The sequence below is a fragment of the Medicago sativa genome, chromosome 6 (assembly GCF_051527215.1).
Source record: "Medicago sativa cultivar Bolivia chromosome 6, Bolivia_mono, whole genome shotgun sequence".
Taxonomy (NCBI): domain Eukaryota; kingdom Viridiplantae; phylum Streptophyta; class Magnoliopsida; order Fabales; family Fabaceae; genus Medicago; species Medicago sativa.
This window is the reverse complement of record NC_140754.1, coordinates 95,143,394-95,171,252: the sequence shown is the minus strand read 5'-3', so window position 1 is coordinate 95,171,252 and position 27,859 is coordinate 95,143,394. Positions and strand designations below refer to the sequence as shown.

Genomic DNA, 27,859 nt, shown 5'->3' with positions numbered 1-27,859 from the left:
TGGTTCCTCGTAAATTTTAATAATATGATTGAATGACTCCTCGTAAAATTAATAATATGATTGAATAAAATGATTTAGAGAATCATTTTAATAATAATATGATTGAATGGCTCCTCGTAAAATTAATAATATGTGTTGTTTAGAGGATCATATTATTAAAATTAATAATATGATTGAATCATTTAACTTTATAATCATATTATTAAAATTAATCATATTATAATATGAGGAGCCATTCAATCATAATAATATTAATTGTCAATAATAATACGAGGAGCCATTCAATCATAATAATATGATTATATCAATTTGACTTTGATTTATACGAGGAGCCATTCAATAATATGATTTTATATCAATTTGATCATTTTGTCTCTTCATTTCTTGTTTGAGTTCTTGTTTGTTTCAATAATATGATTGAATGGCTCCTCATATAAATCAAAGTCAAATTGATATATAAAATTAATAATATGATTGAACTCTTTTTGAACTATGCAAACATGTTGATATATAAAATTAATTATTCCCTACATGAGATCATTTGAACTATGCAAACATGTTGATATATAAAATTAATAATATGATTGAATGGCTCCTCGTATAAATCAAAGTCAAATTGATTCTCTATATTTTTTTATACGTTGTTCATTTCTTGTGTGACGTTATTTAATATTTTCACAACCCTATCTGCATTTATATATATTTCGTGTCTGGAGTTACTAGAATGATATAACCATTGCAATAAAATGGAGTTTCTAGTTGTCCTTGTTATGGTATTATTGGGAAGTAGCATCAAGGCCTATGGTACAATTTCTCAACTTTCTTGGAGAGAAATCAGCAATATCAATAGCCAAGGACCATATATTGGTATAGTTGTGCCAAATGACTTTGAGTTGAACCCTCTTCTTCAATCATCCAGCTTTATTCCACATAACAAGTTTCCTTACTTTGACTTATCTGGTAATTTTTTTTTACATGTTTTCAAGTATATGATTATACTTGTATACATAATCGCATATGCATGATGCCTTCTAGCTCTTTTCCCATCATATTTTGTCGGATTTGGATTACACGCAGTTACGATAGATGTGTCGACTATAGGATTTTATTTATAGCAGTGGATCTAAGTCTGGTTTTGTCCAAACTATTTCATAAGCTTTTGGTGATTAATTTTGGTTGATGTAAATTTGTATTCTTTTCATCAACAATAACAATAAAATTTTAAATTGTATCTTCTACCTCTTGCTTTATGGTGCAGCCGGGTGTAGACGGATAGATAACGAAAGAAAAGTTATCTATATCTTAATCTAATGATTTACAACAAGTTATGACATAAAACCGATTGTAGGTTATGCATGTTCTTATGGAGGGTTGTTAATCGGTAGATATAGATGAAAACTAAGAAAAAAGTATAGGAAAGTATATTAAAAATGGGAAAGGATTCTCTTCTTCAAAAAAAAAAAAGAGGATTCTCTCAATATTTTTTCCTCGTGTGTTTTCATATCAACCCCTAAAATCCACAATTTACTAAAATTGTTTTCTCTCTCACTTTTAATAGATGGTTGGGATTTCGATGTATCCTCGTGTCACATGAGATTCTTATCAAAAATGTTTTTTTTGAAGAAAAAAACATTTTTGATAAAAATCTCAAAAATATTTTAAAAGTTAACAGTTTGACTGTAGATGTGATTTATGATAAACATTGTGTAGTCTTTTCTCTTTTGATCCATGTAGACAATCATCTCTAGTTTTACTTGTAGCAACAAAATCTAATTCAATTGATCACATAATCTATTCAAATATAAATTATTTTACTTCAAATTTACTTTTAACAAAAAAAAAAAATTATAAAATTTAATCAAAATCAAATTTTATCACGGTAGAACCAAACAACAAGCATTAACTTTAGTTAACTTGACATTGTAGGAAGACATTTTCGCATTGGTGAATTGGAAAAGAAAAAGGTTATTGTTGTTATGAGTGGATTGAGTATGGTAAGTTGAACTTTTTTTATTGTTATGGCTTTACTTCAACTTATGGTTGTAATTATATTTCATTCTTTATTCTTAGTCTTTTGTTTTCTTTTTGTGTAGCTAAATGCAGGTCTTGCCACTCAATTGTTGCTTACTTTGTTTAATATAAAAGGAGTTCTACATTATGGAATTGCAGGTAATGTAAATTCTAAATTCCAAATTGGAGATGTGACTATTCCAAAGTATTGGGCACACACAGGACTTTGGCATTGGCAGGTACACACAAGTTACTTCAATTATTTGGAGATTTTCAAATAATTTCTTGCCCTACAAAATTTTGTGATTGGGTCTTTAAATTTATCAATAATTGATAAGTTATAAATTATTTAAAAGTTTAGACACTTAATTATCAATTATTTAAAATTTCAAACTTTATAATTCATAATGAACCGTGGATATTAAGATATTGGAATATTCTAAGTTTAGTCTCTATAAAAAAAATAGATATTTGAATCCTCCACATATTCAAAGTTTGTAACATTAACCCCTATTTGGAGGACTAAAATGTGTAAGAGATGGATATGTAGAGGATTAAAATACCTTTTTTTTAATAGGGATTAAATTTGGAAGGTCCGAATTTTATAAGGACTAACAACTAATTATATTTAACCCAAAAATAATCTAAGTTGGTTCAATCTGTGTGTTAAACCACTCTCAATATTCAATGGTCAAAGAGCTATCAATATTTTATTACTAGATTAAACCAAAAGACGGATTGAAAGCAACATAAACTAACCAAAAATGATCAGTTGTATACTACAAGATTAAATAAAAGAGAGATTGAAAGCAACATAAACTAATCAAACGTATTAAATATAGTTATGGTCACTATTTTCTAATTTACTATTTTATTTCCCTTACTTTTAAATTGAAAATACCATCTATTATTTTAAAATTTTAGAAGAAAAAAAAATCCCATCGCTGAATTTTTCTAAACTTATTTCTTCTGATGTGTCAAGTTGAATAATGAGTTGGTGGGTCATAGAGTAGTGCGGCCATGCATGCATGGATTAAATTTTGTTATATCATTAGAGTGATTTTTCAATATAAATATAAATGATAAAAATAATTGAACGCTCAAAAAAAATATTTCCCAAAAAACATGCATTGACACATCATGAAATGACTTACCAAGGCATTTTTCAACATATATGGTATATCAGAAGAAAAAAAAAACCCAAACTTTTTTTTTTTGCTCAAAAAAAATGTTTGGGGATTTAATTTTCGAATTTAAAAATGAGATGACCAAAATTGTGAATCAATCAAAATAAGATGATCAAAGTGCATTTAACCATAAATATGATAACTTGATTTAATTCTAACTTTTCTGATTAAACTGAGCAGAGGTTTGGAGATAACTACACAAAAGAGAGTGTAGATTTCAGCAGAGAATTTGGTTATCTTAAGTTTTCCAATTACAATAACTACACAAAACATTCCAAATCAGAGGAAAATCTTTTGAACAAGGTTTGGTATCAACCCGAGAGAATTTTTACCGTGGATGGAACGCCTGAAGTTTCGCAACATATTTTTTGGGTTCCAGTTGACAAAACTTACTTTGAAATTGCAAGAAAACTCAAGGTGAGCTCAACCGCAATTCACCATCTAATTATAAGTATTTGTTTGGTTCTACGGTGACAAAATTGATTTTGATTTAGTTTATTTTAGTTAAAAGTGAGTTTAAGGTAAGATTCTTTATGTTTAGATATGTCCGTGTGAAAGTAAGTTGAACAATAAAATTGAATGTAAAAATTAAATTAAGAATAAAAATGATAAACATGAAATTGAAGAAAAAATGTTTACTTAGCGATGATTGTATGAGCTGACATGATTATTGTTCCTAAAATGTCTTTAAATTTATGTCTTTGTCAATAAAATCACAATGAAAAGACAATAGTTTAAAGACAACTAGCAAGGATTTAAAAAAAAAATAGGGAGTTTGGATGTCAACTTGAACAATAATTATACCACCTCAAACAACAAAATCTACACATTCTAAATTTCATACGATTTAAATTTCAATGCAGATTTTTTTTTTTTTTAGAGAAAATAAGTTATATCATTTCATTAAATATCAGATCCATAATACATGTTGGAATATCATCAAAGACCTGGAAGCTAGTACTAGATGTGGCTGCCTTAGCTAAAGTATGTGCAACCTCATTCGCTTGCCTCCTAATAAACTCGACATGAGAGTTTGTTAAATAGGTGTTACAAAAGTGGATACTACTATCCATGATAGAACCAAATTCGGTGACATCTCCACGACCATTGTTGAAATAATCAGCTACTCTTTTAGAGTCAACCTCGAAATCAACATTTGTGAGTTGAAGTTCATGAATCCACCGCATTGCATGATGTAAACCCAGAGCCTCCCCAACATCAATGGAACAAGTTGGAGAGAAGAACATAATTTTAGACCGGACATGATTCCCATCTGAGTCTCGAATACACATTCCAAAACCTACTTTATTTGCGTTGTTTGGAAAAGATGCATCAACATTGCATTTATACCTACCACTGCTCGGTTTCCTCCATCTAAGAGTTGTATCTCCATGCTGGTGGGATGAACTTGGGATGGATGATGTATTGTCTTGCCTGATAGGAACTTGCTTACAATTAGCACTTCTCCAACCTTCTAGAAGATGTCTTGCTCTTTCCAGAATGGTAGCAGTCGAATCTGACACTTGTTGCCATAATTTAAGATTCCTAGCTTTCCATATACTCCACATTATGGTAACAATCTTCTCAACTTGAGCTGTAGACACTTCTCGCAACAAATTGAAAATGATATCGGGAGCATTATCAAACTGATTCAGGGATGGAGTAATCAAATGCCAAATATTAGTTGTTTGCCAGATCTCAATCGCAGTCGGGCAGTGAAACAGAATATGGTAACTGTCTTCATGGGGATCTTCACATCTGACACATTCTGAGGGACAGTTGACACCCCTACTTCGCAGCTTTACTCGTGTCGGAAAACAGTCTCTGCAAATTCTCCACACCAAATTCTTGACTTTAGGGGGAACTTTCAGTCTCCATATACCACTCCAATACCCAGGTTTGCGCAAATGGTCATTATTTATAACCTCTTCTATACAGATACGATAAGCACTTCTAACTGAATAATGCCCATCTTTCTCCGCCTTCCAGATCAGCTTATCACTCTCAACCTGATTGTGAAGAGTAGTATTTAGGATGTTCTGTGCCATATCGCTAACAAATAACTGACGGACCAAGTGTTCATTCCAGACTCTAATCTCTTGATCAATGAGATGTCCCACAGAAAAAGGTTGGAGAGCCAACATGTCATGACCAACAGGTGGAATACTGGAACCTTCTCCAATCCAAGATTCATTAATAATGGGTATGTTGAAGCCCGTGCCAACTTTCCAACGAGCTCCTTGTCTAACTACTACTTTGGCGCTGAGAATACTTCTCCAAACAAAACTGGGGTTATGTCCCAGTCTAGCCTCTAGATAACTACTATTAGGATAGTATCTAGCTTTGAAGATCTTTGAGACTAGACTTTCCGGGTTAGTCTGTAATTGCCATCCTTGTTTACTAAGCATTGCCACATTAAATGCCGCCAAATCTTTGAAACCAATACCGCCATTATTCTTATGAACAGATAGCTTCTCCCAGGATAGCCAATTCAAACCTTTATTACTTGAACCACCATGGCCCCACCAGAAGGAATTCATCATCTTCTCTATTTCATCCAAAAGAGTATTTGGAAGCCTAAAAATACTCATGACATAAGAAGGAATAGCTTGAAGAACAGATTTGATCATGGCTTCTCTACCTGCTTTGGACAAGCATTTACTACTCCAGCTGCTAATTTTTTGCCATACTCTATCCTTAATGAAACTGAATGTTGCTTTTTTGCTACGCCCTACCATTGAAGGCAAGCCAAGATATTTGCCAGTTCCTAATACCGCTCTAACTCCCAGTATGTTGGTGATGGATTGTTGTAATGGTTCTTCCACATTTCTACTGTAGAAGATTTCAGACTTAGGAAGACTAATAGCTTGACCTGATGCTTCCTCATACTGGTTCAAGATTTGCTTCATAATATTCGCCTGATGCACATTCGCTTGAAAAAACAAGAAACAATCATCAGCAAACAGTAGATGGGATACTCTTGGAGCAATTCGACACACACGAACTCCTTGAAGTTCCCCTCTATTTTCAGCATTTCTGATTAATGCCGATAGCCCTTCAGCGCAAAGAATGAACAAATAAGGTGACAATGGATCACCTTGTCGTAGACCACGACCTGGAATAATTGGACAAACCTTCTCTTTATTCAGGATGACAGAATAGTCAACTGTTTCAACACACATCATGATCCACTGGATCCATTTCTCTGAGAACCCCATCTTGCTCATGACATCCTTGAGGTACGCCCAATCAATTCTATCATACGCTTTGCTTATATCTAGCTTCAGCGCCACACTTTTCTCTTTACCTTTCGTCTTCGTCTTCATGTAATGAACCAGCTCGATTGCAACTAAAGCGTTATCCAGAATGGATCTACCAGGAACAAAAGCAGACTGTGAATCGGCAATACATTTGTGTAAGATTTTCTTTAGACGATTTGCCAGGACTTTTGATAGTAGTTTGTAGAGAACATTACACAAAGCTATGGGTCTCCAGTCCTTCATAGTTTTTTGTTCTGTTCCTTTTGTTATCAACGCTATGTTTGTGGAATTTAAAGATGGGGGAAAATGTCCTTCATTCATCCATTGACAACATTCATTAAAAATATCCTCACTGCAAATAGACCAGAAGTGTTGGTAAAAACCTGGGTTGAATCCATCTGGGCCTGGGCACTTATCCGGTTGCATAGAAAACATTGCTTCTTTAAACTCTTCTCTACAAAAGGGAGCTGTTAACTGTACATTGTCCTCATTATCGATCACTTGATTCAACAAATTAATCACTGGAGAACGAACGCTTTCATGATCTTCAAACAACTCTTCAAAGTAAGACTTTGCAACAGAACACATTCCAGCTTCATCAGTAGTGCGGACTCCTTCATTGGTTTCAAGAGAAAGGATCTTATTTACTTTTTTCCTGGAAGTTGCTGCGGCGTGAAAAAATTTTGTGTTAAGATCTCCGTCTCGATACCAATGAGTTTTTGCCCTCTGTCTCCAATACATATCCTCTTGAACAAGCAGATGGTTAAGTTTTTGCCTCAGATTGTCAAAATGAACCTCATCTTGGATTCCATGGATGGTACGACTTCTGCTGAGTTGTTTCCTGCACTGATCAATATCCTCTCGAAGTTTGTTGCAGTGTTTTTTACTCCAGGACGTTAAATCTTCTGCACAATTTGTTAGCTTATTGATGACATTACTTCCTGCATTCCCTAGCCAACTACCCCGAACAACATCATTAACTCCTTCTTCAAGTCTCCATGCATTTTCAAATTTGAAAGACCTTTCAACTCTATGACTTCGAGCGACCGGAGTTCTATCTAGCAAAATAGGAAAATGATCTGAAGATGGAGCAACAAGATTTTCAAGTCTTGCATTGGGAAATAGCTGCATATATCCAAGAACTAGTTACTAGAGCTCGGTCTAACTTCTCTTCAACAGCACGCGGAGTACCCAAACTTTTAAACCAAGTAAAAGGATACCCTTCCATATGGACATCAATAAGACCAGCATCTTGAATAGCTTGGCGAAATCCCCTAATAAGCCAGTTGGGTCTAGTGGCCCTCCCTTTTTTCTCATCGGCATGCAAGATATCATTAAAATCACCCATCAAGCACCAAGGTAGATTTATTTGACTAGCAAGACCCCGAATAAAATTCCAAGAGTCTCTCCTTCTAGCAATTTCTGGATAACCGTAAAAGCCTGTGAAAATCCAAGCTCTACTATTAACTTCATCTATTTTAGCGCTAATATGGTTAGCTGAATAGTTGACAATACTACAGTTAACCGTATTTCGCCAAAACAAAGCAATACCTCCTCCTCTACTATTTCTAACAGGTGCAAAGCAATAATCATAACCCAAAAGATAACGAAATTCCTCGGTTTTATTAACTTCAATCATAGTTTCACAAAGAAAAAGGATATCCGATTTATAATACTGGACAAGGAATTAAATTTTAGGAATTACGCGCAGGTTTCCCAAGCCTCGGCAATTCCATGCTACAAAACTCATTGCTCTCGGCAGGCCTGCCTAACAGGTCCCGCCGTTTCATTTTTTTCAAAGACTGGATTATTAAAGACTGACATTTCTTTCTGCACCTCCTTTCCTTTGTTTCCTTCTTCAGCAGTTTCTGTCCTAGACCTTTTTTTAGGCCCAGCATCTTCTTGAGGCCCACCAGCTCTGTTGGCCCCACGTGCAGAAGCCATGAAAGAATCTGGCTGCACTGGGTTGCGCGCCAGGCTTGGCTTCCTTGGCTTACCATGAAGCTGCACAGCAGCCAGTCCTTTGTCCTTCCTTGCAGCTCGGGCTTGGCTTGGCTGACCAGCTTTGTCTTTTGTGGAGACTGTTGGAACAAAATATGTTTAACAATGAACCTTAAAGAGTTTTGATGATAACAAGGTATTAAAAATTGTAAAATTGGACTAGCTAATATTTGTTCAAGTGTACAGGACCACAGTTAAAAAGTTGCATCATTGATTGGTTCTGAATGAGCAAATAAAGAGCAAAAGAAAATGAAGCTTAGATGATTCTGAAGGCAATACGCTCCTGAAAGTAAAAGCGCTCCTGAAGTCAAGCTGCTCCTGAAGAAATAGCGCTCCTGAAGTCAAGCTGCTCCTGAAGATAGTAAAAGCGCTCCTGAAGACAAGAGGTCCAGAAGCCACAATTATCAGAAGCTGCACCATCAGAAGCTGCAGTAGTTGCTTCATCAGAAGCTGCCTCATCAGAAGTCATTTCACCAGAAGCTGAAGATCAACTGGATTTGCAAAAGATTCAAAGATTGAAGAATCTACATTGCAAAAGCTGTCTATTGGATTCGAAAACATAGCAGAAAATTAGTGGAACATTGCAACGGTCATTTCAAAGGTGTTTGAAGGCATGTGCTTGCAATTTGGACAAAAGCGTTGACATTGTACTATTGTACGAACTGTACAACCACCTTCTCCACTACTCTGTTTTGTGTCCACGCTACAAGACAAGAAAACAGCTCCAGAATACGGTTTCGCCTGCATATATGTTCCTTTGGATAAGGAATGGATTTCAAATTGGTTCTTCATAGGACAACAACCAAATCAGGCAAAAGATCATTGGTGAAAGATCAATCTTCAACAACGACTCTTTGGTGTGCTGGCAATTTCACAACGTCTCTTTCACACCTCTATATAAAGGAGTAAAGACCTAGAGATTTGGTAATGCAAGAACGCTGAACGAAAGACTCACAACATTTTTACAAGTGCCAAACCTCTGCTGAAATTGTTCTGCATTCACTTAGAATTTATGTGTCTTAAAGTCATATCTTAGAAATTCTTAAGTCCATTGAGTCTGTATCTGATTTGTATTGTGAGCACCTCTGATTGTATATCAAGTGTACAACCTTAAACAATTTTCTGTGTAATTTTGTTTAGTTAGGAAGTCTCTTGCAATTGTGCTTGAGCAGGAAGTCTCTTGATTGTGTTCTTGAGCAAAGGAAGTCTCTATCTTGTGTGCTTGAGCAAAGGAAGTCTCTTGCTTGTGTGCTTGAGCAATTGTAATCAGATATTACTCTTAGTGAAATCTCCTTGGAAGTGCAAGGGGGACTGGACTACTTCCGGATTGTGGAAGGAACCAGTATAATTGCTTTGTGTCGTTCTTCTTCTCTCTCTCTGTTTTATTCCGCTGCATTTAGATTCTGATCATCACTTCAGAAGCTGTCTCACTTAGCTTCTGATCAGTGTGTACAGTTCTTAGGAGAATTGAAGAATTTTTCAAAACACAATTCAACCCCCCTTCTTGTGTTTTTCTCACCTTCAATTGGTATCTAGAGCCTTGGTCTGTTGTGTAACACTTAACCGTGCAACAGTCAAAGATCTGAGAAAAACATGTCTATTCCTCCTCCTACTGGTCCTGGTGATACTACCTATAAAAATGTCTCACATGATTATAGCGATAGTAAGAAAACCAGTGTTGGAAAAGTTCCAAAGTTCAATGGAGATGCTGAAGAGTTCTCTTGGTGGAAGACCAACTTTTACAGTTACATCATGAGCCTAGATGAAGAATTATGGGATATTCTGGAAGATGGTGTTGGTGATTTAGTCCTTGATGAAGAAGGAGCTGCTGTGGATAGAAAGAAACATACTCCAGAACTGAGGAAACTCTACAAGAAGCATCATATTATCAGAGGAGCTCTTGTCACTGCCATACCCAAAGCAGAGTACATGAAAATGAGTGACAAATCCACTGCTAAAGCTATGTTTGCTTCTCTCTGTTCAAACTATGAAGGGAGCAAGAAGGTCAAAGAAGCAAAGGCTCTCCTGCTGGTACATCAGTATGAGTTATTCAAGATGAAGGATGATGAAACTATTGAGGAGATGTACTCAAGGTTTCAAACCTTAGTTTCTGGGCTACAGATTCTAAAGAAGAGCTATGTTGCTTCTGATCATGTAAGCAAGATACTCAGAAGCTTACCTGCCAGATGGAGACCAAAAGTGACTGCCATTGAGGAAGCTAAAGATTTAAACACTTTAAGTGTCGAAGATCTTGTTAGTTCTCTCAAAGTCCATGAGTTAAGTCTTAATGAACATGAGTCTACTAAGAAGAGTAAATCAATAGCTCTTCCATCCAAAGGCAAGTCATCAAAAGCTCTCAAAGTGGTTGAATCTGAAGAGGAAGAACAGTCAAGTTCAGATTCTGAACCAGATGCTGCTGAAATGGCCATGCTCTCAAACAGACTTCAATATCTGGCCAAGAAGAACAGAAAGTTTCTCGCCAAAAGGGGTAACTCCAAAAGCTCAAGGAAAGAAGATCAGAAGGGATGCTTCAACTGTAAGAAGCCGGGACACTTCATTGCTGAATGCCCTGATCTTGAAAGAGAAAAGTCAAAGGACAAGTCAAAGAGGTCTACATTCAAACCAAGCAAATTCAAGAAGCAGATTAAGCAGAGTTTAATGGCAACTGGGATGATTTGGGTAGTGAATCTGGATCTGATAAAGAGGAAGCTGGTGAAGATGCAAAGGTAGCTGTTGGGTTGGTAGCAACAGCAACTTCAGAAGCTGGATCAGATTCAGACTCAGAAGATGAAAACGAGGTATATTCCAAAATTCCCAGAGATGAACTTGTTGAGTCACTTAAAGAACTTCTTACACATTTTGAAGTAAGAACCAATGAGTTGAAGGATTTAAAAGAAAAATATGCTGATTTGGTACAACAGCAAAAATCAACTCTATTAGATCTGAAAGCTTCTGAACAAGGACTTAGGGGCTTTGACTTCATGTGTAAAACATATGAAGATCAGCTCAGGTTCTTATGTCAAAAGCTACAAGAAAAGTGTAATGAAAAACCTTTAAGTAATCATGAAATTGCTCTTGAAGATTTTATTATATCTGGCATTGACAGAAGCAGAGTAGCTTCTATGATTTATAGCATTTACAAGAACAATGGCAGAGGAATTGGTTTTCCAGAAGTGAAACTTGAGAAAACCAATCTAAAGTCTTGTTGTGAATGCATCAAGGAAGGTCTGAAAACATTCTTTGTACCAGAAGGGGCTGAGTTGGAAACTGTTGTTCAATCAGAACCTGAAGCTTCTAGTTCTAAGGCTAAGATTACTTCAAAGCCAAAGAACTCTAAGTCAAAGGCTATGATCAAATCTGATTCCAAGATTTCAAAGGTTAGGATCCTGAAAAGATCAGAACCTATTCCTCAGAGTCTGGTGTAACCAAAATCTGGGGTTCTGAAGTCTAAATTTCAGAAGAAGTCAGTTACTGCTTCTGAAGTACCAAAACCTAAGGTGATGGTTAATCAGAAGCAACCCAACTCACAGCACAAGGTACAAGAAGTGAAGAGTAAAGCCTTAAGTACTAACCTTCCAGGACCCATAAGACAATGGGTACCTAAATCTAAAAATGTCAATGATGCAGGTATGTCTAAGAGCAGTGCCAAAGCAAAGATCATGGTACCTAGACAGCGGTTGCTCAAGACACATGACAGGAGACAAGTCCATGTTCCTCAGCCTAACAATGAAAGAGGGAGGAAATGTGAAATTTGGAGGCAACCAGTCAGGCAAGATAATAGGTACAGGAACTATTGGTAATTCCTCTACCTCAATTAATAATGTATGGTTGGTAGATGGTCTTGAACATAACCTTTTGAGCATTAGTCAATTTTGTGATAATGGTTATGATGTGCTTTTTGAAAAACCCAACTGTACAGTAATCAACAAGGAAGACAAATCCATTGTGTTCAAAGGAAAGAGAGTTGACAATGTCTATAAAATCAATTTTTCTGAACTGGCTGATCAGAAGGTAATTTGCCTACTATCAGTAAATGATAAGAAATGGATGTGGCAGAGAAGGTTGGGACATGCTAACTGGAGGTTAATCTCTAAGCTTAGTAAGTTGCAACTTGTGAAAGGGCTACCAGACATTGACTATCATTCAGATGCACTTTGTGGTGCATGCCAGAGAGGGAAAATAGTGAAATCATCTTTTAAAACCAAAGACATTGTTTCAACCTCAAGACCTTTAGAATTACTCCATATTGATTTATTTGGACCAGTGAGTACTGCATCCTTATATGGAAGTAAATATGGATTAGTCATTGTTGATGATTACAGCAGATGGACTTGGGTGAAATTCCTGAAAAGTAAGGATTATGCATATGAGGTATTCAGTAACTTCTGCACACAAATTCAAACTGAAAAAGAGTCAAAGATTTTGAAAATCAGAAGTGATCATGGTGGAGAATTTGAAAATGAGCCATTTGAAGCTTTTTGTGAAAAACATGGAATCATCCATGAATTCTCTTCTCCTAAAACCCCGCAGCAAAATGGGGTTGTAGAGAGAAAGAATAGAACTTTACAAGAAATGGCCAGAACCATGATCCATGAAAACAATTTGGCTAAACATTTTTGGGCAGAAGCAATGAATACAGCATGTTATGTTCAAAACAGGATCTATATTAAACCTATTTTGGAGAAAACTGCATATGAACTCTTTAAAGGAAGAAAACCCAATATCTCTTACTTTCATCAATTTGGATGTACATGTTACATTCTGAACAACAAGCTCTACCTAAAGAAATTTGATGCCAAGGCCCAAAGAGGAATCTTTTTAGGTTACTCTGAAAGGTCAAAGGCATACAGAGTGTATAATTCAGAAACACTCTGTGTTGAAGAATCTATGCACGTTAAATTTGATGACAAGGAGCTTGAAGATAAAACTTCAAAGCAAGATGAAAGTTTTGTAGAGATACAGGTTCCTGAAGCTACTCCAGAACCTGATCAGATAGCTGAGTCTGAAGATAGTCCAGAAGCTGAACCCACATCAGAAGCGCAAGATGAAGCTGCTTCTGATGAAGCACAAGATGGCTCACATCAAGCAGATCCTCCCAGAAACACATTCAAACACAAGTCTTCACATCCTGAGGAGCTAATCATTGGAAACAAAGATAGTCCAAGGAGAACAAGATCACATTTCAGACAAGTGGAGTCAATGATCGGACTAATCTCAATGATTGAACCTACAACAGTTGATGAAGCACTTTCAGATGATGGATGGATCCTAGCTATGCAAGAAGAGTTGAATCAATTTCAAAGAAATGATGTGTGGGATCTGGTACCCAAACCTCAGCACAAGAACATTATTGGAACAAAATGGGTATTCAGAAACAAGCTGAATGAGCAAGGTGAAGTAACAAGAAACAAAGCCAGGCTTGTTGCACAAGGGTATAGTCAACAAGAAGGCATTGATTACACTGAAACGTTTGCTCCAGTTGCAAGATTGGAAGCAATCAGGTTACTTCTTTCCTATGCAGTTAATCATGGCATAATATTATATCAAATGGATGTCAAGAGTGCATTTCTAAATGGTGTCATAGAAGAAGAAGTGTATGTCAAGCAACCTCCTGGATTTGAGGATATTAAATATCCTGACCATGTTTTTAAACTGAAGAAATCACTATATGGCTTGAAACAAGCTCCCAGAGCTTGGTATGATAGACTAAGTAATTTCTTAATCAAGAATGATTTTAAAAGAGGACAGGTTGATACTACACTCTTCAGAAGGACCCTTGGGAAAGATATTCTTGTTGTGCAAATATATGTTGATGATATAATATTTGGTTCTACTAATGCATCTCTTTGCAAGGAATTTTCTGAGTTAATGCAGGATGAATTTGAAATGAGCATGATGGGAGAGCTGAAGTTCTTCCTTGGCATTCAAATCAATCAATGCAAAGATGGAGTCTATGTTCATCAATCAAAGTACTCAAAGGAGCTTCTGAAGAAATTCAAACTTGAAGATTGTAAAGTGATGAACACTCCAATGCACCCTACGTGCACCTTAAGCAAAGAAGATGAAGGAGCTAAAGTAGATCAGAAGCTGTATAGAGGTATGATTGGTTCTTTGTTATACCTCACTACATCTAGGCCAGATATTTTATTCAGTGTATGCTTGTGTGCAAGATTTCAATCAGATCCTAGAGAATCTCATATGACTGCTGTCAAGAGAATCTTCAGGTATTTGAAAGGAACAACTAATCTTGGACTCCTTTATAGGAAATCCTTAGATTATAAGCTAATTGGATTCTGTGATGCTGATTATGCTGGTGATAGGATTGAAAGAAAGTCAACCAGTGGCAATTGTCAATTTCTGGGTGATAATCTTATATCATAGGCTAGCAAAAGACAAACAACTACAGCAGAAGCAGAATACATTTCAGCTGCAAGTTGTTGTACACAACTACTTTGGATGAAACATCAGTTGGAAGACTATCAGATAACTGCTAACAGTATTCCCATTTATTGTGATAATACTGCTGCTATTTGTTTGTCTAAAAATCCAATTTTGCATTCAAGAGCTAAGCACATTGAAATCAAACACCATTTTATCAGAGATTATGTTCAAAAAGGAATTTTAGATATACAATTCATTGATACTGAAAATCAATGGGCTGATATATTTACTAAGCCTTTAACTGTTGAAAGATTTGATTTTATAAAGAAAAATTTGAACATGCATTACGTGTCTGATTAGATGTTTGCTTGCTCCTGAATAGGATTTTAGGTTCTGAAGTTAGTTCAGAAGCAGTAGTCCATCAGAAGCTCTTTATTGAGGTTCTGAGGAAAACTCGCTTCTGATGATGACGTCAGCATCTGAAGTCCAGAAGCTGGATTTATTGCTTTCGAATAGTTGAATTAGTGGAAACGTTGGGAGTTACTTTTTAAAAGTAACTTCTGGCCCACTAACTTGGTAGTTACTCTGTGAACTTCTTACGTGGCCTGTATGTGTTGGTGTATAACTAAAAGGGAAATGATGATTTAATAGCTTTGAAAGTACTTTTCACGCGCCCCCAATTTTGTCATTAATGTTATGTTTGTTTGTCTCTTTTGAATTGCAATCGTTTTAATTTTAACACTTTGTCAATTCACACGCTACTCACTCACAACAAACACATTTTGCTCTCAAACCTCTTGCGAAGTAAGCGCAAAAACCTTAGAACCCTAAATTCTCTAAATCTTCTTCAATCATCATCAAATGGCATCATCAAGCTCGCAACAAGAAGTTTCAGTATCTACTTCACGAATGGTCCCTGAATATGACTACAAAGGAAGAAGCATGAAATTGGAAGAATGGGAACTACAAGTTCAGATAGAGAATCCAGTGGATTTCAATTCTCTGACTTTTCATAAGTGTTGGATCAGGAATTTCTATGAAGAGCAAGGACTCATGCATTACTTCAAAATGTTGAATGGACCAACATATGAAGCATTGGTCAGGCACTTCTGGGTTAGAGCAAAAATTTATAACAAAGCTGCATCCATAGCTGAAGAAAGTCATATGGTTCTGCTCTATCCAGAACTGGAAGGAAAATCAAGAGAAGAAATGGGTCTTGCGCCGTTTGGTGAAGATGAAATCAGATCAAGCATCTGCGGTATTCCAGTGAGAATTGCACAATGGCACATAGAGTCTGTTCTTAAGGCTGAAGCTTCTGGATATTACTCTGGAATTGATCTTTCAGGTGCTGCTGAAAAACGCATTTGGAAAAAGCAAGCCAACTTGGTGATATACAATTCTGAGAAGGAGAAGAAATATGCTGAATTGAGCATGGAAACTAAGATGCTTCTGAAGATTCAGAATGAGAACCTGTTTCCATGTGGTGACAGTGTGAAACCAAATTTAGCTCAAAAGGTCCTTCTCCAGCACTTCATCAAGAAGGAAAAAGTGAACGTGCCCAAATATATGTTCAAGTACCTCATAGAGTGTCTAAAACAGAGTCAGCTACTGGATAAACCCTTGGTTCCTTATGGAAGACTCTTATCAGAGATTTTCTATCAAGGAGGTATCTTGGATTGTTTAAACAGAACTCAAGGCTACACAGATCAGCTGCTGGATACAAAGACTGGAGCATTTATAAATGCTCAAACTCTCAAGAATATGAAGCTGATCACTGTTTTATCTTGGTTTTCGGGTGTCAAACATTGATTACGTTTGAACCTTTTAAACCGGTGATATCTTATTTTTTCTTGGGAAGGGAAAAAGTAAGCAAAACCCTTGAGAATCGAGGTCCGGGAGTTGTTTTCGCTACGGGAAGGTGTTAGGCACCCATAACGACTATAGTATCCTATAGGAACCGTCTTTAATTTATACGCGCGCGCTTTATTTTTAAATGCTATTTGAAAGTGTTATTTAAACCTAAGAGTTTCTAAGTGAAGAATTGGAGGGAGAAGAATGTTTTTGGATTTTTATTTTAGTTGAATTGAAGGAATTTTGTTCCTTGCCTACGTACCCGTTTAAGGGATCAAATCCACCGTAGTTCTCTCTCAAAAAATGTTTTTGTTTTTGTTGGTTGATTTTAAGTTTGAAAATTGGATTTTGAAGAATAGAAAGAGGCCTCAAGGGCATGAGATTAGGAAATTGTGAGGTTGAATTAGTCATTTGCAAAATATGGTCTAAACATGATTATTTTCATTGAATTTTGATTAAGAAAATGAAAAGGAAAAGTCAATGGGGTTTTGACCCCAAGGTTTATTATGAAAAAGGTTTGAGTGATGTTGTTCGTATTTGTTTGGAAAATTGATTTTTTCTAAGTATGAATCCTAGGCATTCATCTAAACATACAATCCTAAACATACATCTAAACATGCATATTCTAGCTATATATCTAAAGTGATGTGTGTGCATGTGTCGGTGCTTGTGTCGGTGTACATTATTAGAGTCCATTGTCCTTTACATCATTGGCCTAGATACATTCTATGGTCTTGCAAGAAATTTAAAATTGCGTAAAGGAAAATATTACAAAACTCCTAAGTGTTTACATTCTAACTTTTGCATGGAATTAAATTGCAAGAAATAAAAGGTGAATATGAGATGAGATGGGGATGTTTATGAAGTGGTTTATGGAACAAAACATGAAAGGTTAGTAGCACAATATAGAGAAATATCATGAAGATTATAAGCAATCAAAAGGTTCTAAACAAGCAACTAGGATTGACAAAGAAAAGATGCTAAATATACCCAAAAATTTGCTACAAAATGATGGCAAATGTAGAGCCCATAATTTCTACATTATGGCCAATTTTATAGAGTATTCTTCCTTCAGCCATAACATGGAAATCAAATGGAAACAATAAGCCAAGAAATCGTAGCAAGATTTTAGGTGTATTTACCACTTTATTTCTAACAAAAATCAAGTTACTTAAAGCACAAGATACCAAGAACTCACCACACAAATCAAGATAATTGCATACATTTCAGAGGTAAAAAATTCAACATACTTGATATCGAGAGACATTATCAAAATGAAGAACACATGAGCAATTTTTGGAGGTTTTTCACACAATTTGACCAAAAGAAAGATATTAAACTAACAAGAACATCAAGACACACCTCCATGTATTTTTTAGTTCAAATTTAACATGTCAAAATCCTCAAGAACAATTAAAACTAACAAGAAAAACATTGATAAATTTTTAGAGATTTTATCATGAACTTTGAGGCAAACAGGGGGGTGTGGTAAGCATACTGGGGGGTTAAAACAGTAAAACTGTAGAGATAAAAGAATAGAACAAAAACCAGTTGGGCTTAGGAAGAAGGTTGGGTTAACCCAACGGGTCATGGGTCGGTTTTTTTGAAAATGGATGGGTCAAAGAACTACATAACCTTCTCCTTCTCTTCTTTCCCGTTTCCAACAACCAACAACACACAGTACCTTCTTCTCTCTTTCTCGTACCACCCTCTCTCCTTCTTCATCAATTTTCCGGCGGCGGTTGGCCGGCCAGGGGTGGCGGCGCCGCCGCCTGAACCTCTTCCTCCCCTTTTTCCAGAACGTTATTCTCTCTTTCCCTAACATTCATCTACTCTCTCTTTCTCTCTCAACTTACAGAACATCACCGCCCCAAAACTTCCTCTGATTCAAAAGAAATTCATCGCTTCACACCTCCAATTTCATGCTGATTTCGGTAACGGTCTCGGATTTCAAAGAAAATGGACACATGAAGATGAATCTGAGATTAAAGACGACGAAAAAAATGGAGAATCGAACTATTACCTGCTGAGTATGCGTCCAGCTTCGTGTCCTTTCTTCTTCGTTTCGTCACGGTCGGAATCTGAGTCAAGCGTTGCTAGATTGCTGTTGTTCCCGCGTTCAAGCTCGTACACTACTTCGTCGCCGTTGTTGCGGTTCGATTCCGTTTCTCCTCTGTATCTTACGTGCTTGTGATTCTTGTTTGATCTGGAACCCGCTTCAGCTTGTGTCGTTGTATTACAAACCAGTTTCTTGCGCCGTTTTCCTTCACCAGTTTCACCAATGTTTCATGAACCCTTCACTTTATCACTGTTTTCATCACCACCACCACCGTTTGAATTCGAATTGGAATTCGAATTTGCACTGATCATCTTTTCTTCTACCTTAAAACTGTTTTTGTTGTGATTGTGCGAGAACCAATTTGGAATGGGTATAGTGATATTGTGAAAGGATTAACAGATTTGTTGTTTGTATATGAGGCTTGGTTCTCGAATGGTGAAGCGGCGCTGGATTTGTGAAGATGGACGTGGATTTGTGGAGGTTTTAGTCTGTTAGGGTGGAGGAGAGTGGTGGTTGAAGGTGGTTATGGAGGTTTTGTGGTGGTTGGAGGTGGTTATGGAGGAGAGAGATTGAAGATGGAGGTTGTTAGAAGAGAGAGAAAGTGGAAAAAAGTTAGTTAGATGGGAGGGAAAATTGAGAGAGAAAATAATTAGGAATGTTGTGATTTTTTGTGGAGTTTTGTGAAAATGATTGGTTAATGAATGAATTGACCCTTTGACCAATTTATAGGCTAAGTCATTGACCTTGGACCAATAGGATAGAGACATGTGGCACTAGACTTGTAACAAACTCTTAAGGACCAATAGCATTTGGACACATGGCACTTGGACTTTAACAAACTTAAAAGGGATTAAAATGTAAATAACAAAAGTGCGAGGACTAAAATGAAAATTAAAACTAAAATTGAATTGAAAAAGTAAATTGAAAATTAACGTAAAATGAGACGATTAAAAACAACACAGCAGATTAAAATGAAACAGAGTTATTATGTGAAATGACCAAAATGCCCCTAGGGGCTAAAATGACTCGAAATGACTCAAATGCAATTTTAAAATGGTTTTTCTAACAAGGGATTAAAGCAAGAGTTTATACAAGCGAATTAAAAGACTCAGAGACAATTTTTAGAATTTAAACAGGGTTTTGACACATGAAAAGACTAAAATGCCCCTAGGGGCAAAATTGACTCAAAATGACTTCAAATGCAATTTAAAAATGGATTTTGACATAGAATTGAAATGAAGACTTATTCAAACTATTTGAAAGGACTCAACCAAATTTTTAAGAGACTGAAAGAAATTTTAACACAGGAAATGACTAAAATGCCCTTTTTCATGAATTTTGCAAATAACATTGAAATAAAATGCAGAGAAAGATGCAATTGATCAGAGACATATCAGATGACTTATAATGCAAGAAAAGAAGAATTGAACAAGTATTTTTAGGTCCAAAATTAGGGTATAACAATCACCAAGGTCACCAAGCTTAAAACTGATCTAAGTGAATCTCTTGTTGTATCTGATCTTATGAGAGATTTTCCACCCATCTGCAAACAGGATCCTATTGAAGTGCAGATGAGGTACATCAAGGAACACTTTGAGGCAACCAACAAGATTATCAGGTTGGATGAAGTACCTGAAGAAATGTTTGGTGGTGCAGTGCCTCTAGCAAAAGGCAGAAGGACTAAAAGGAAAATAACTACAGAAGAATATCTGGAGGTTGAAAGGACTGTTAAGAAGGCAAGAGTTGCTTCTGACAAGCTCAAGATTGGTGGATCATCAGTACCATCAATTGAAGAAGCTATTGAAGACATGGATTCCAGGATGATCATGGATGTTGGCATTACTCTTGATCAACCTGCAATACCAAAGAAGAAAAGGAAGCAAGCAGTAAGGAGGACCAAGAACTTTCCTCATGTTTCTAAGAAGACTGAAGCTGCTACTAATGTGTCAGAAGCTATTGAAAAAGCTATGGAGATTGCTTCTGAGCTTCAAGAGAGGGTAATAACAGAAGCATCACAACTTCTTAAAATTCCTGACACTGCTAAAGATGATTGCTCAAAACCCTCTACTACGGGTAATATTTTCACACACTCAGAACCTGTAGTACATGAGATATCCAGTGACTCTCCTTCACCTTCTTCAAAATCCTCATCATCATCTTCAGATTCTGATGATGATATACCCATAGCTCAACTTGTTAGAAAACCAGTAAAACGCCAGTCAACATCAACCAATACCAACACAAAGCCATCTCAGTCAAACACTTATGAACCAGTTGGTCATATAATCAATGAGAAGTTGACTGAATTGGCTGTGCAGAGAGATAGAGTCATCAATAATATCTTTCACCTTAACCCTCAACCTCTTAACATTCAACCCCTCAACATGATTATACCAGAAAATGTTGAGACAACCTCAGAAAAAGCCTCTGAGACAACTCCAGAAGCAGCTGCTTCTGATAAAGTTGTGTCAGAAGACCCCCCACAACAAACACCTTCACCAGAAAAAGCCCCTTCACCCCCTACAACTTCATCACCCCCAATTGTTCCTGAACTATCTGTTCCTGAACAACCAGTTACTAAACCCACTCCTGAACCTGAACCTGAAACTGCCGCTCCTGAACACATTGTTCCTGAGCTAACCTCTGAGGATGATCAAAATGATCATGCCTCTGATATGGTAGTTGACCCCACTCCTGACCAACCATCAACCAGCCAATCCGTAACTACAAATGACCAATCATCACCAAACCTACCAATTATTCCCTTAGCCCCTCCAAAACCCTCTAAACAACCTTCACCTCCCACCATATACCTGGATTCTCAAGTTCTAAAGGATGTGTGGGAAGATATTACTTCTGAAGTTCTCAGACTGATAGCAAGTAGAAATGACCTGGGTCATACAATAAGCTATCAGAAGCAATGGAGAAGGATCAAGGAAAGGGTCGTCAACCTAATTTCAGCGCTGCATGATTCCTGTATTGAGGCTCAAGAGCAAGCCAAGCAGAAGCTGGAAGATTGGTTGAATGGCATAGAAGAGAATACTGGAGATGTTGAAATTCTTGGTACTTGGGTGAAGAATCCACTCAGTATCAGAGGCAGAGCACCTGATGAATTCCTGCCTAAGGAGCTGCATCTGAGTATTCCTTCTGAGATCCTAGAGAAGTTTGATGCACCTAACCTGGCTCTAGCTCAGGAGAACAAGGTGCTCAAAGAAGAAAATGAGAGGTTGGAAACAGTGCTAATAGAGCAGAAGCTGAAGATATCAAAGTTGGAAGCTGACATGCAAGAAGCCAAGATTAGAGAAGACAACTACAGAAAAGATATGGACAAGAAGTATGCTGATGTTCAAGAGCTTCTGAAGAAGATTTTAGAGAAATAAGCCAAACCCATAGTTGCACACTTTTAGCTTATTTTTCTGTCTTTTTAGGCTTTTGATACTCTATGTTCATTTCTGCTTCTGATTTCTTTCGCTTCTGATATTAGATGCTTCTGAATTTTTCCTGCTTCTGAAAATCTTTAACTGTTTATACCTTGTATGTTATTATTTGCTATGTCTGTTTATTTATTCTTTGAAGATGGTTAATGTGCTTTAAAATGATTTGAATTATGCTCTGAACCTTTAATCTTATGTTTTTCTCATCTCTTCTTTTTGTTTATGTCTTTTTGCTAATGACAAAAGGGGGAGTATATGTGATAGTATTTAAAGGCTCTGAGCCCCATTAATTAATGTTTGAAAATTTTGAAAATTTCTAACTCTTTTTATCGGTGTATCAAAAAGGGGGAGTATCAAATTTCAAATAAAAATTAATTGAACCATTCTTCTTATCTATAAGTCAATTCTTTCAATTTTTTTTAAGCTCTGATATTATTGTGCGAAAAATGAATTTAATTAACCTGGATAGAACTTAGGGGGAGCTTACAAACCTCACCTTAAAAACTATCAGACCCAGGGGGAGTTAGAGCTTACAAACCTCAGACTCTGAGCTTACAAACCTCAGAACCCCAAGGTCAACTTGTTAATTAGATTAACAACAATTGATCAATTTTAAATACTATTGTTTGTCATCATCAAAAAGGGGGAGATTGTTGGAACAAAATATGTTTAACAATGAACCTTAAAGAGTTTTGATGATAACAAGGTATTAAAAATTGTAAAATTGGACTAGCTAATATTTGTTCAAGTGTACAGGACCACAGTTAAAAATTTACATCATTGATTGGTTCTGAATGAGCAAATAAAGAGCAAAAGAAAATGAAGCTTAGATGATTCTGAAGGCAATACGCTCCTGAAAGTAAAAGCGCTCCTGAAGTCAAGCTGCTCCTGAAGAAATAGCGCTCCTGAAGTCAAGCTGCTCCTGAAGATAGTAAAAGCGCTCCTGAAGACAAGAGGTCCAGAAGCCACAATTATCAGAAGCTGCACCATCAGAAGCTGCAGTAGTTGCTTCATCAGAAGCTGCATCATCAGAAGCTGCCTCATCAGAAGTCATTTCATCAGAAGCTGAAGATCAACTGGATTTGCAAAAGATTCAAAGATTGAAGAATCTACATTGCAAAAGCTGTCTATTGGATTCGAAAACATAGCAGAAAATTAGTGGAACATTGCAACGGTCATTTCAAAGGTGTTTGAAGGCATGTGCTTGCAATTTGGACAAAAGCATTGACATTGTACTATTGTACGAACTGTACAACCACCTTCTCCACTACTCTGTTTTGTGTCCACGCTACAAGACAAGAAAACAGCTCCAGAATACGGTTTCGCCTGCATATATGTTCCTTTGGATAAGGAATGGATTTCAAATTGGTTCTTCATAGGACAACAACCAAATCAGGCAAAAGATCATTGGTGAAAGATCAAGCTTCAACAACGACTCTTTGGTGTGCTGGCAATTTCACAACGTCTCTTTCACACCTCTATATAAAGGAGTAAAGACCTAGAGATTTGGTAATGCAAGAACGCTGAACGAAAGACTCACAACATTTTTACAAGTGCCAAACCTCTGCTGAAATTGTTCTGCATTCACTTAGAATTTATGTGTCTTAAAGTCATATCTTAGAAATTCTTAAGTCCATTGAGTCTGTATCTGATTTGTATTGTGAGCACCTCTGATTGTATATCAAGTGTACAACCTTAAACAATTTTCTGTGTAATTTTGTTTAGTTAGGAAGTCTCTTGCAATTGTGCTTGAGCAGGAAGTCTCTTGATTGTGTTCTTGAGCAAAGGAAGTCTCTAGCTTGTGTGCTTGAGCAAAGGAAGTCTCTTGCTTGTGTGCTTGAGCAATTGTAATCAGATATTACTCTTAGTGAAATCTCCTTGGAAGTGCAAGGGGGACTGGACTACTTCCGGATTGTGGAAGGAACCAGTATAATTGCTTTGTGTCGTTCTTCTTCTCTCTCTCTGTTTTATTCCGCTGCATTTAGATTCTGATCATCACTTCAGAAGCTGTCTCACTTAGCTTCTGATCAGTGTGTACAGTTCTTAGGAGAATTGAAGAATTTTTCAAAACACAATTCAACCCCCCCTTCTTGTGTTTTTCTCACCTTCAGAGACAAACTCAGCACGGAAATCAGTAGCTTTAAAAGTAGGGGACAACACTGATGATTGGACCTGAAAGACAGCATTATTATTTTTAAAAGAGACATTAAAAGGTGCTGACTCCTGTGCAAAAAGCTGCCTATAAACTTGAGCCGGCATCTTCTTTATTGCTGATGATTGCTGTAATGATTGAGTGGCAGGTGGGACCACCTGCTGTTGACTAGCATTGAAGAGGACAACTTGTCCTTGTTGTCCGTGAGCTTGTTCTTGCTGGCTGTCCCCACGTGGGGCCCAGCTGTCGGCCACTTGCTTACTACTTCCTCCTTTGTCTACACGCGCTCCTACCTTGCTTCCACCAGCTCTTGAAAGTTGTGGGTTGTCCCTATGTTGGGCTTCTAAGTCAATTAGTTTCCAAAGTGCTTCTGCACCCCCACCATTGGCATACAAAAATTCATCCTTTTCTGTCGTACCCTCTGCTAGTACTTTGTTGACTTTGTCCGATTTTGTAAGGTTCGGAGCAAATAATTTCGTACTAGTCCTGGCGTCCTCTTGATTCACTTTATCAACAGTAACTTCCATGGGGTCAATCTCCGTCCACCATCGCACTAACCCTGTACCGTCTGACCTTTGGCATTCAGTGTACTTAAAAAAAGTTAAGGATCTTGTCTCCGCATTAATACCTACTTTAATTCGCCTGTAGACTTTGTGATTTGAAATTCCAAAGCCAGTAATTATTCTTGAATGACTTTGATTGCCATTAATTGCTGCACCGTCTTCCTTTCGTCCACCGGAATTCTTGTTCCGGCCACCGGCGATCCACTTACTAACTTCTTTGTTACCACCACCAACTGAATTGTTTTCAGCTCGCAGATAGGCACCCCACCTTTTCTCACTAGTTACCGATTCTGATTCAAATTTGTCGCTGCAAAAATTTTCCGAATGGCCGATAACACCACAAACAAAACAGAACTTACCTAATTTCTCAAACTTGAAAGCAAGTTTAATACTTTCGCCTTCCTCCCGTTCGATAACCAGCTCCTGTTGTAACGGGGCTCCCACCGCAATTTCTACTCGAACCCGCATGTATTTTCGCCACGGCCCGTAGTTGTTCTCCTCGTCAAACTTAATCATCTTACCAATATGACTTCCGACAAGAGCACCGACTTTTTCATCCATGAACCCAAAAGGAAGTTGATGAATTTGCGCCCAGATTTCCATAATATCCATAGGCAACGTCAAAGGATCTTCCCCAATAGCAACTTTTTTCAGAATTATCATGTTATTATCGAGAAGCCACGGACTCTTCTCAAGAATTCTGGTAAGATCCGCCTTTGAGTAAAGTTGGACCATAAACTTGTTACCCTCCATCATAATCAGCGTCATCTGGTATTTTGGTTCCCATATAGGTCCGAGTCTTGCTTCAAGTGTTGCTAAATGGACAGGTTTGTTCACCATCACACGACCAACCAAACAAAGATCAAGCAATTCTGCCTGGGAAAGGTCTGGCCTCTTGGCAGTGGCACTGTTGTCACCGTTAAGGTTTAGATTCTCCATTTGGATGATTGAAAAAAAGATTTGGGATGTGATATAGATAAATGAAAGAAGGTTGTATCTCATAAAGTAGTGAATATTGAATGAAAGGCAGTGAGCAAGAACGCATGTCTGTATTACATACCTATATGCCTCTCTATAAGCACAACCTACATGGAATGAAATCTGCCTTAATAACACCGATATCCTCAAGATCAATAGAATTGATTGAAAATCATAAAGTCCCAGATACAAACAAATTGATTCCATTGACCCAGGACTTAGATTTTTGAAAACGCCAACAGAAGGAGCAATGAATCCCAAGAGTAAATTTTAGGATTCTGCCTTGAAAACCAAATCAATAAGGTACTGGTACAAATAATATCGTGATCCACTATTATCAAAATAGCATCATGATATATTGACCCAGTAAACAAAGACGCAATCACAACGTGATCTCACTAAAAACGGAAACAATGAAAAGAAAAACGGATAGATCAACACCAAACGACCAGATTAAGGATAATCAATCGGACAACATAATCTCACAAAGGACAGACAAAGATAGGGACCTTAGGAGAGGAAAAATTGGAAAGACAAAACAAAACATAGAGACTCTTTTAGTTATGAGACCATTTTAAAACAGAAAATTAAGTTAAGAGACCGGACTATCAATTAAGCCTTTAAAAACTAATTTTGTTAAAAGAATCATTGTTAACTTTAAAATGAAAAAATATTCCTAGTTTTGATATTCGTGAGTTTTAACTTCCAAAAATTGACATTAATCATCATTAAAATTCCATACCATTTTCAAGTTTTGATCCACGATCTTACAATTTTGATAAGATGAAACAACATATATCAAAAGCATGCAGACCCTTATCACCATATTCAATTGTTTCCTAGGAGTAAGAATAAGAAGAATAGTAAATATAGAAGCCCCTAGTTACGACAACTTACAAGCAAAGTACCCATAAAGTCGATGGCTTATTAGAGTGTCTCCAACTTTTCTTTTTTCAATTTTGTGATGATAACCGTTACACAAATATAAATGCCTACTGTATTACTATACATTAGACCGTATATGTTTCATTCTATTTGGCTCATACAATCTTCTTCCAATGCAGATTTTTATTTTTCATATATTTAATTTAAAATCTAGAGTTTGAAATCTAAATTGTTCGATCTTTGTTAGACAGTTCAAATGTAACCGATCACGTACAGTCACGAGGTTGTAAAGTTTACACACAATCCAAATCTCATTTTGAGCCTTTACACTAATGAAAACATCTAATAATTTGAGACTCATTTTTCACTTATTCTCTACAGAATGTTGAGTTGGGTATATGTGCTGACACAACTTGCTTACCAAGAGAGCCTATTGTGGTGAGAGTAAAGAAAGGGGTAAGTGCCAATGTGTTTGTTGACAACAAAGCTTATAGAGATGTTTTGAACTCCAAATTTGATGCTACTCCAGTAGACATGGAAAGTGCTGCTGTTGCTTTAGTTTGTTTCCAACACAAAATACCTTTCATTGCCATTAGAGCACTGTCTGATTTAGCTGGAGCAGGTTCTGCAATGACCAATGAATATTCCATCTTTTTATCATTAGCCTCTCAAAATGCATTTAATGTTCTTGTCAAATTCATCTCATTATTATGATTTAGTTGCTCTAAGTGTATGCAAGGTATGTCTTGAGAGGGAGAAAGAAATAATGCGTTGAAAATTTATTGTATAATATGTATTCAAAATAAATGTATAATGAAACCTACTTGTCAAGCAATCTAGTGGCTAGACTCAGTTATCTAATTAAGTGCGGATAATTCTAGGTTCGAATTCTGACTGTTGCATATCAATGTCATTGTAGCTATCAAATGAATTGTACGATAATGAAATCTACTTATTTACTTATTTATTGACTATCAAATGCAAATAGTAGTGCCATCTCCTCAACTATTTCATCATAATATTTTTATCTTTCAATTATTTATTTTTGAGCTTATCTTTCAATCATTGTTATCATTCATTGTCCTTAAACACAATAAA

The 27,859-nt window shown here is 36.6% G+C and overlaps 1 protein-coding gene across 1 annotated transcript; it reads left to right on the top strand.

Annotated features, from left to right (window-relative positions):
• The first annotated feature begins 380 nt into the window (after positions 1-380).
• LOC146918464 (bark storage protein A-like) lies at positions 381-27,620 on the top strand. Its single transcript, XM_085720103.1, has 5 exons — positions 381-960; positions 1,927-1,994; positions 2,094-2,249; positions 3,378-3,614; positions 27,143-27,620. The coding sequence occupies exons 1-5, from the start codon at positions 747-749 to the stop codon at positions 27,473-27,475; spliced, it is 1,008 nt and encodes a 335-aa protein (XP_085576229.1). The 5' UTR covers positions 381-746; the 3' UTR covers positions 27,476-27,620.
• Positions 27,621-27,859: the final 239 nt, after the last annotated feature.

What these genes read in the sequence shown, in the direction of transcription:
- LOC146918464 (XM_085720103.1), top strand. Translation starts at nt 747, where the DNA reads ATGGAGTTTCTAGTTGTCCTTGTTATGGTATTATTGGGAAGTAGCATC. An exon ending in TCCTTACTTTGACTTATCTG is followed by an intron (nt 961 to 1,926) that starts GTAATTTTTTTT and finishes TTGACATTGTAG; the next exon opens with GAAGACATTTTCGCATTGGT. An exon ending in TTATGAGTGGATTGAGTATG is followed by an intron (nt 1,995 to 2,093) that starts GTAAGTTGAACT and finishes CTTTTTGTGTAG; the next exon opens with CTAAATGCAGGTCTTGCCAC.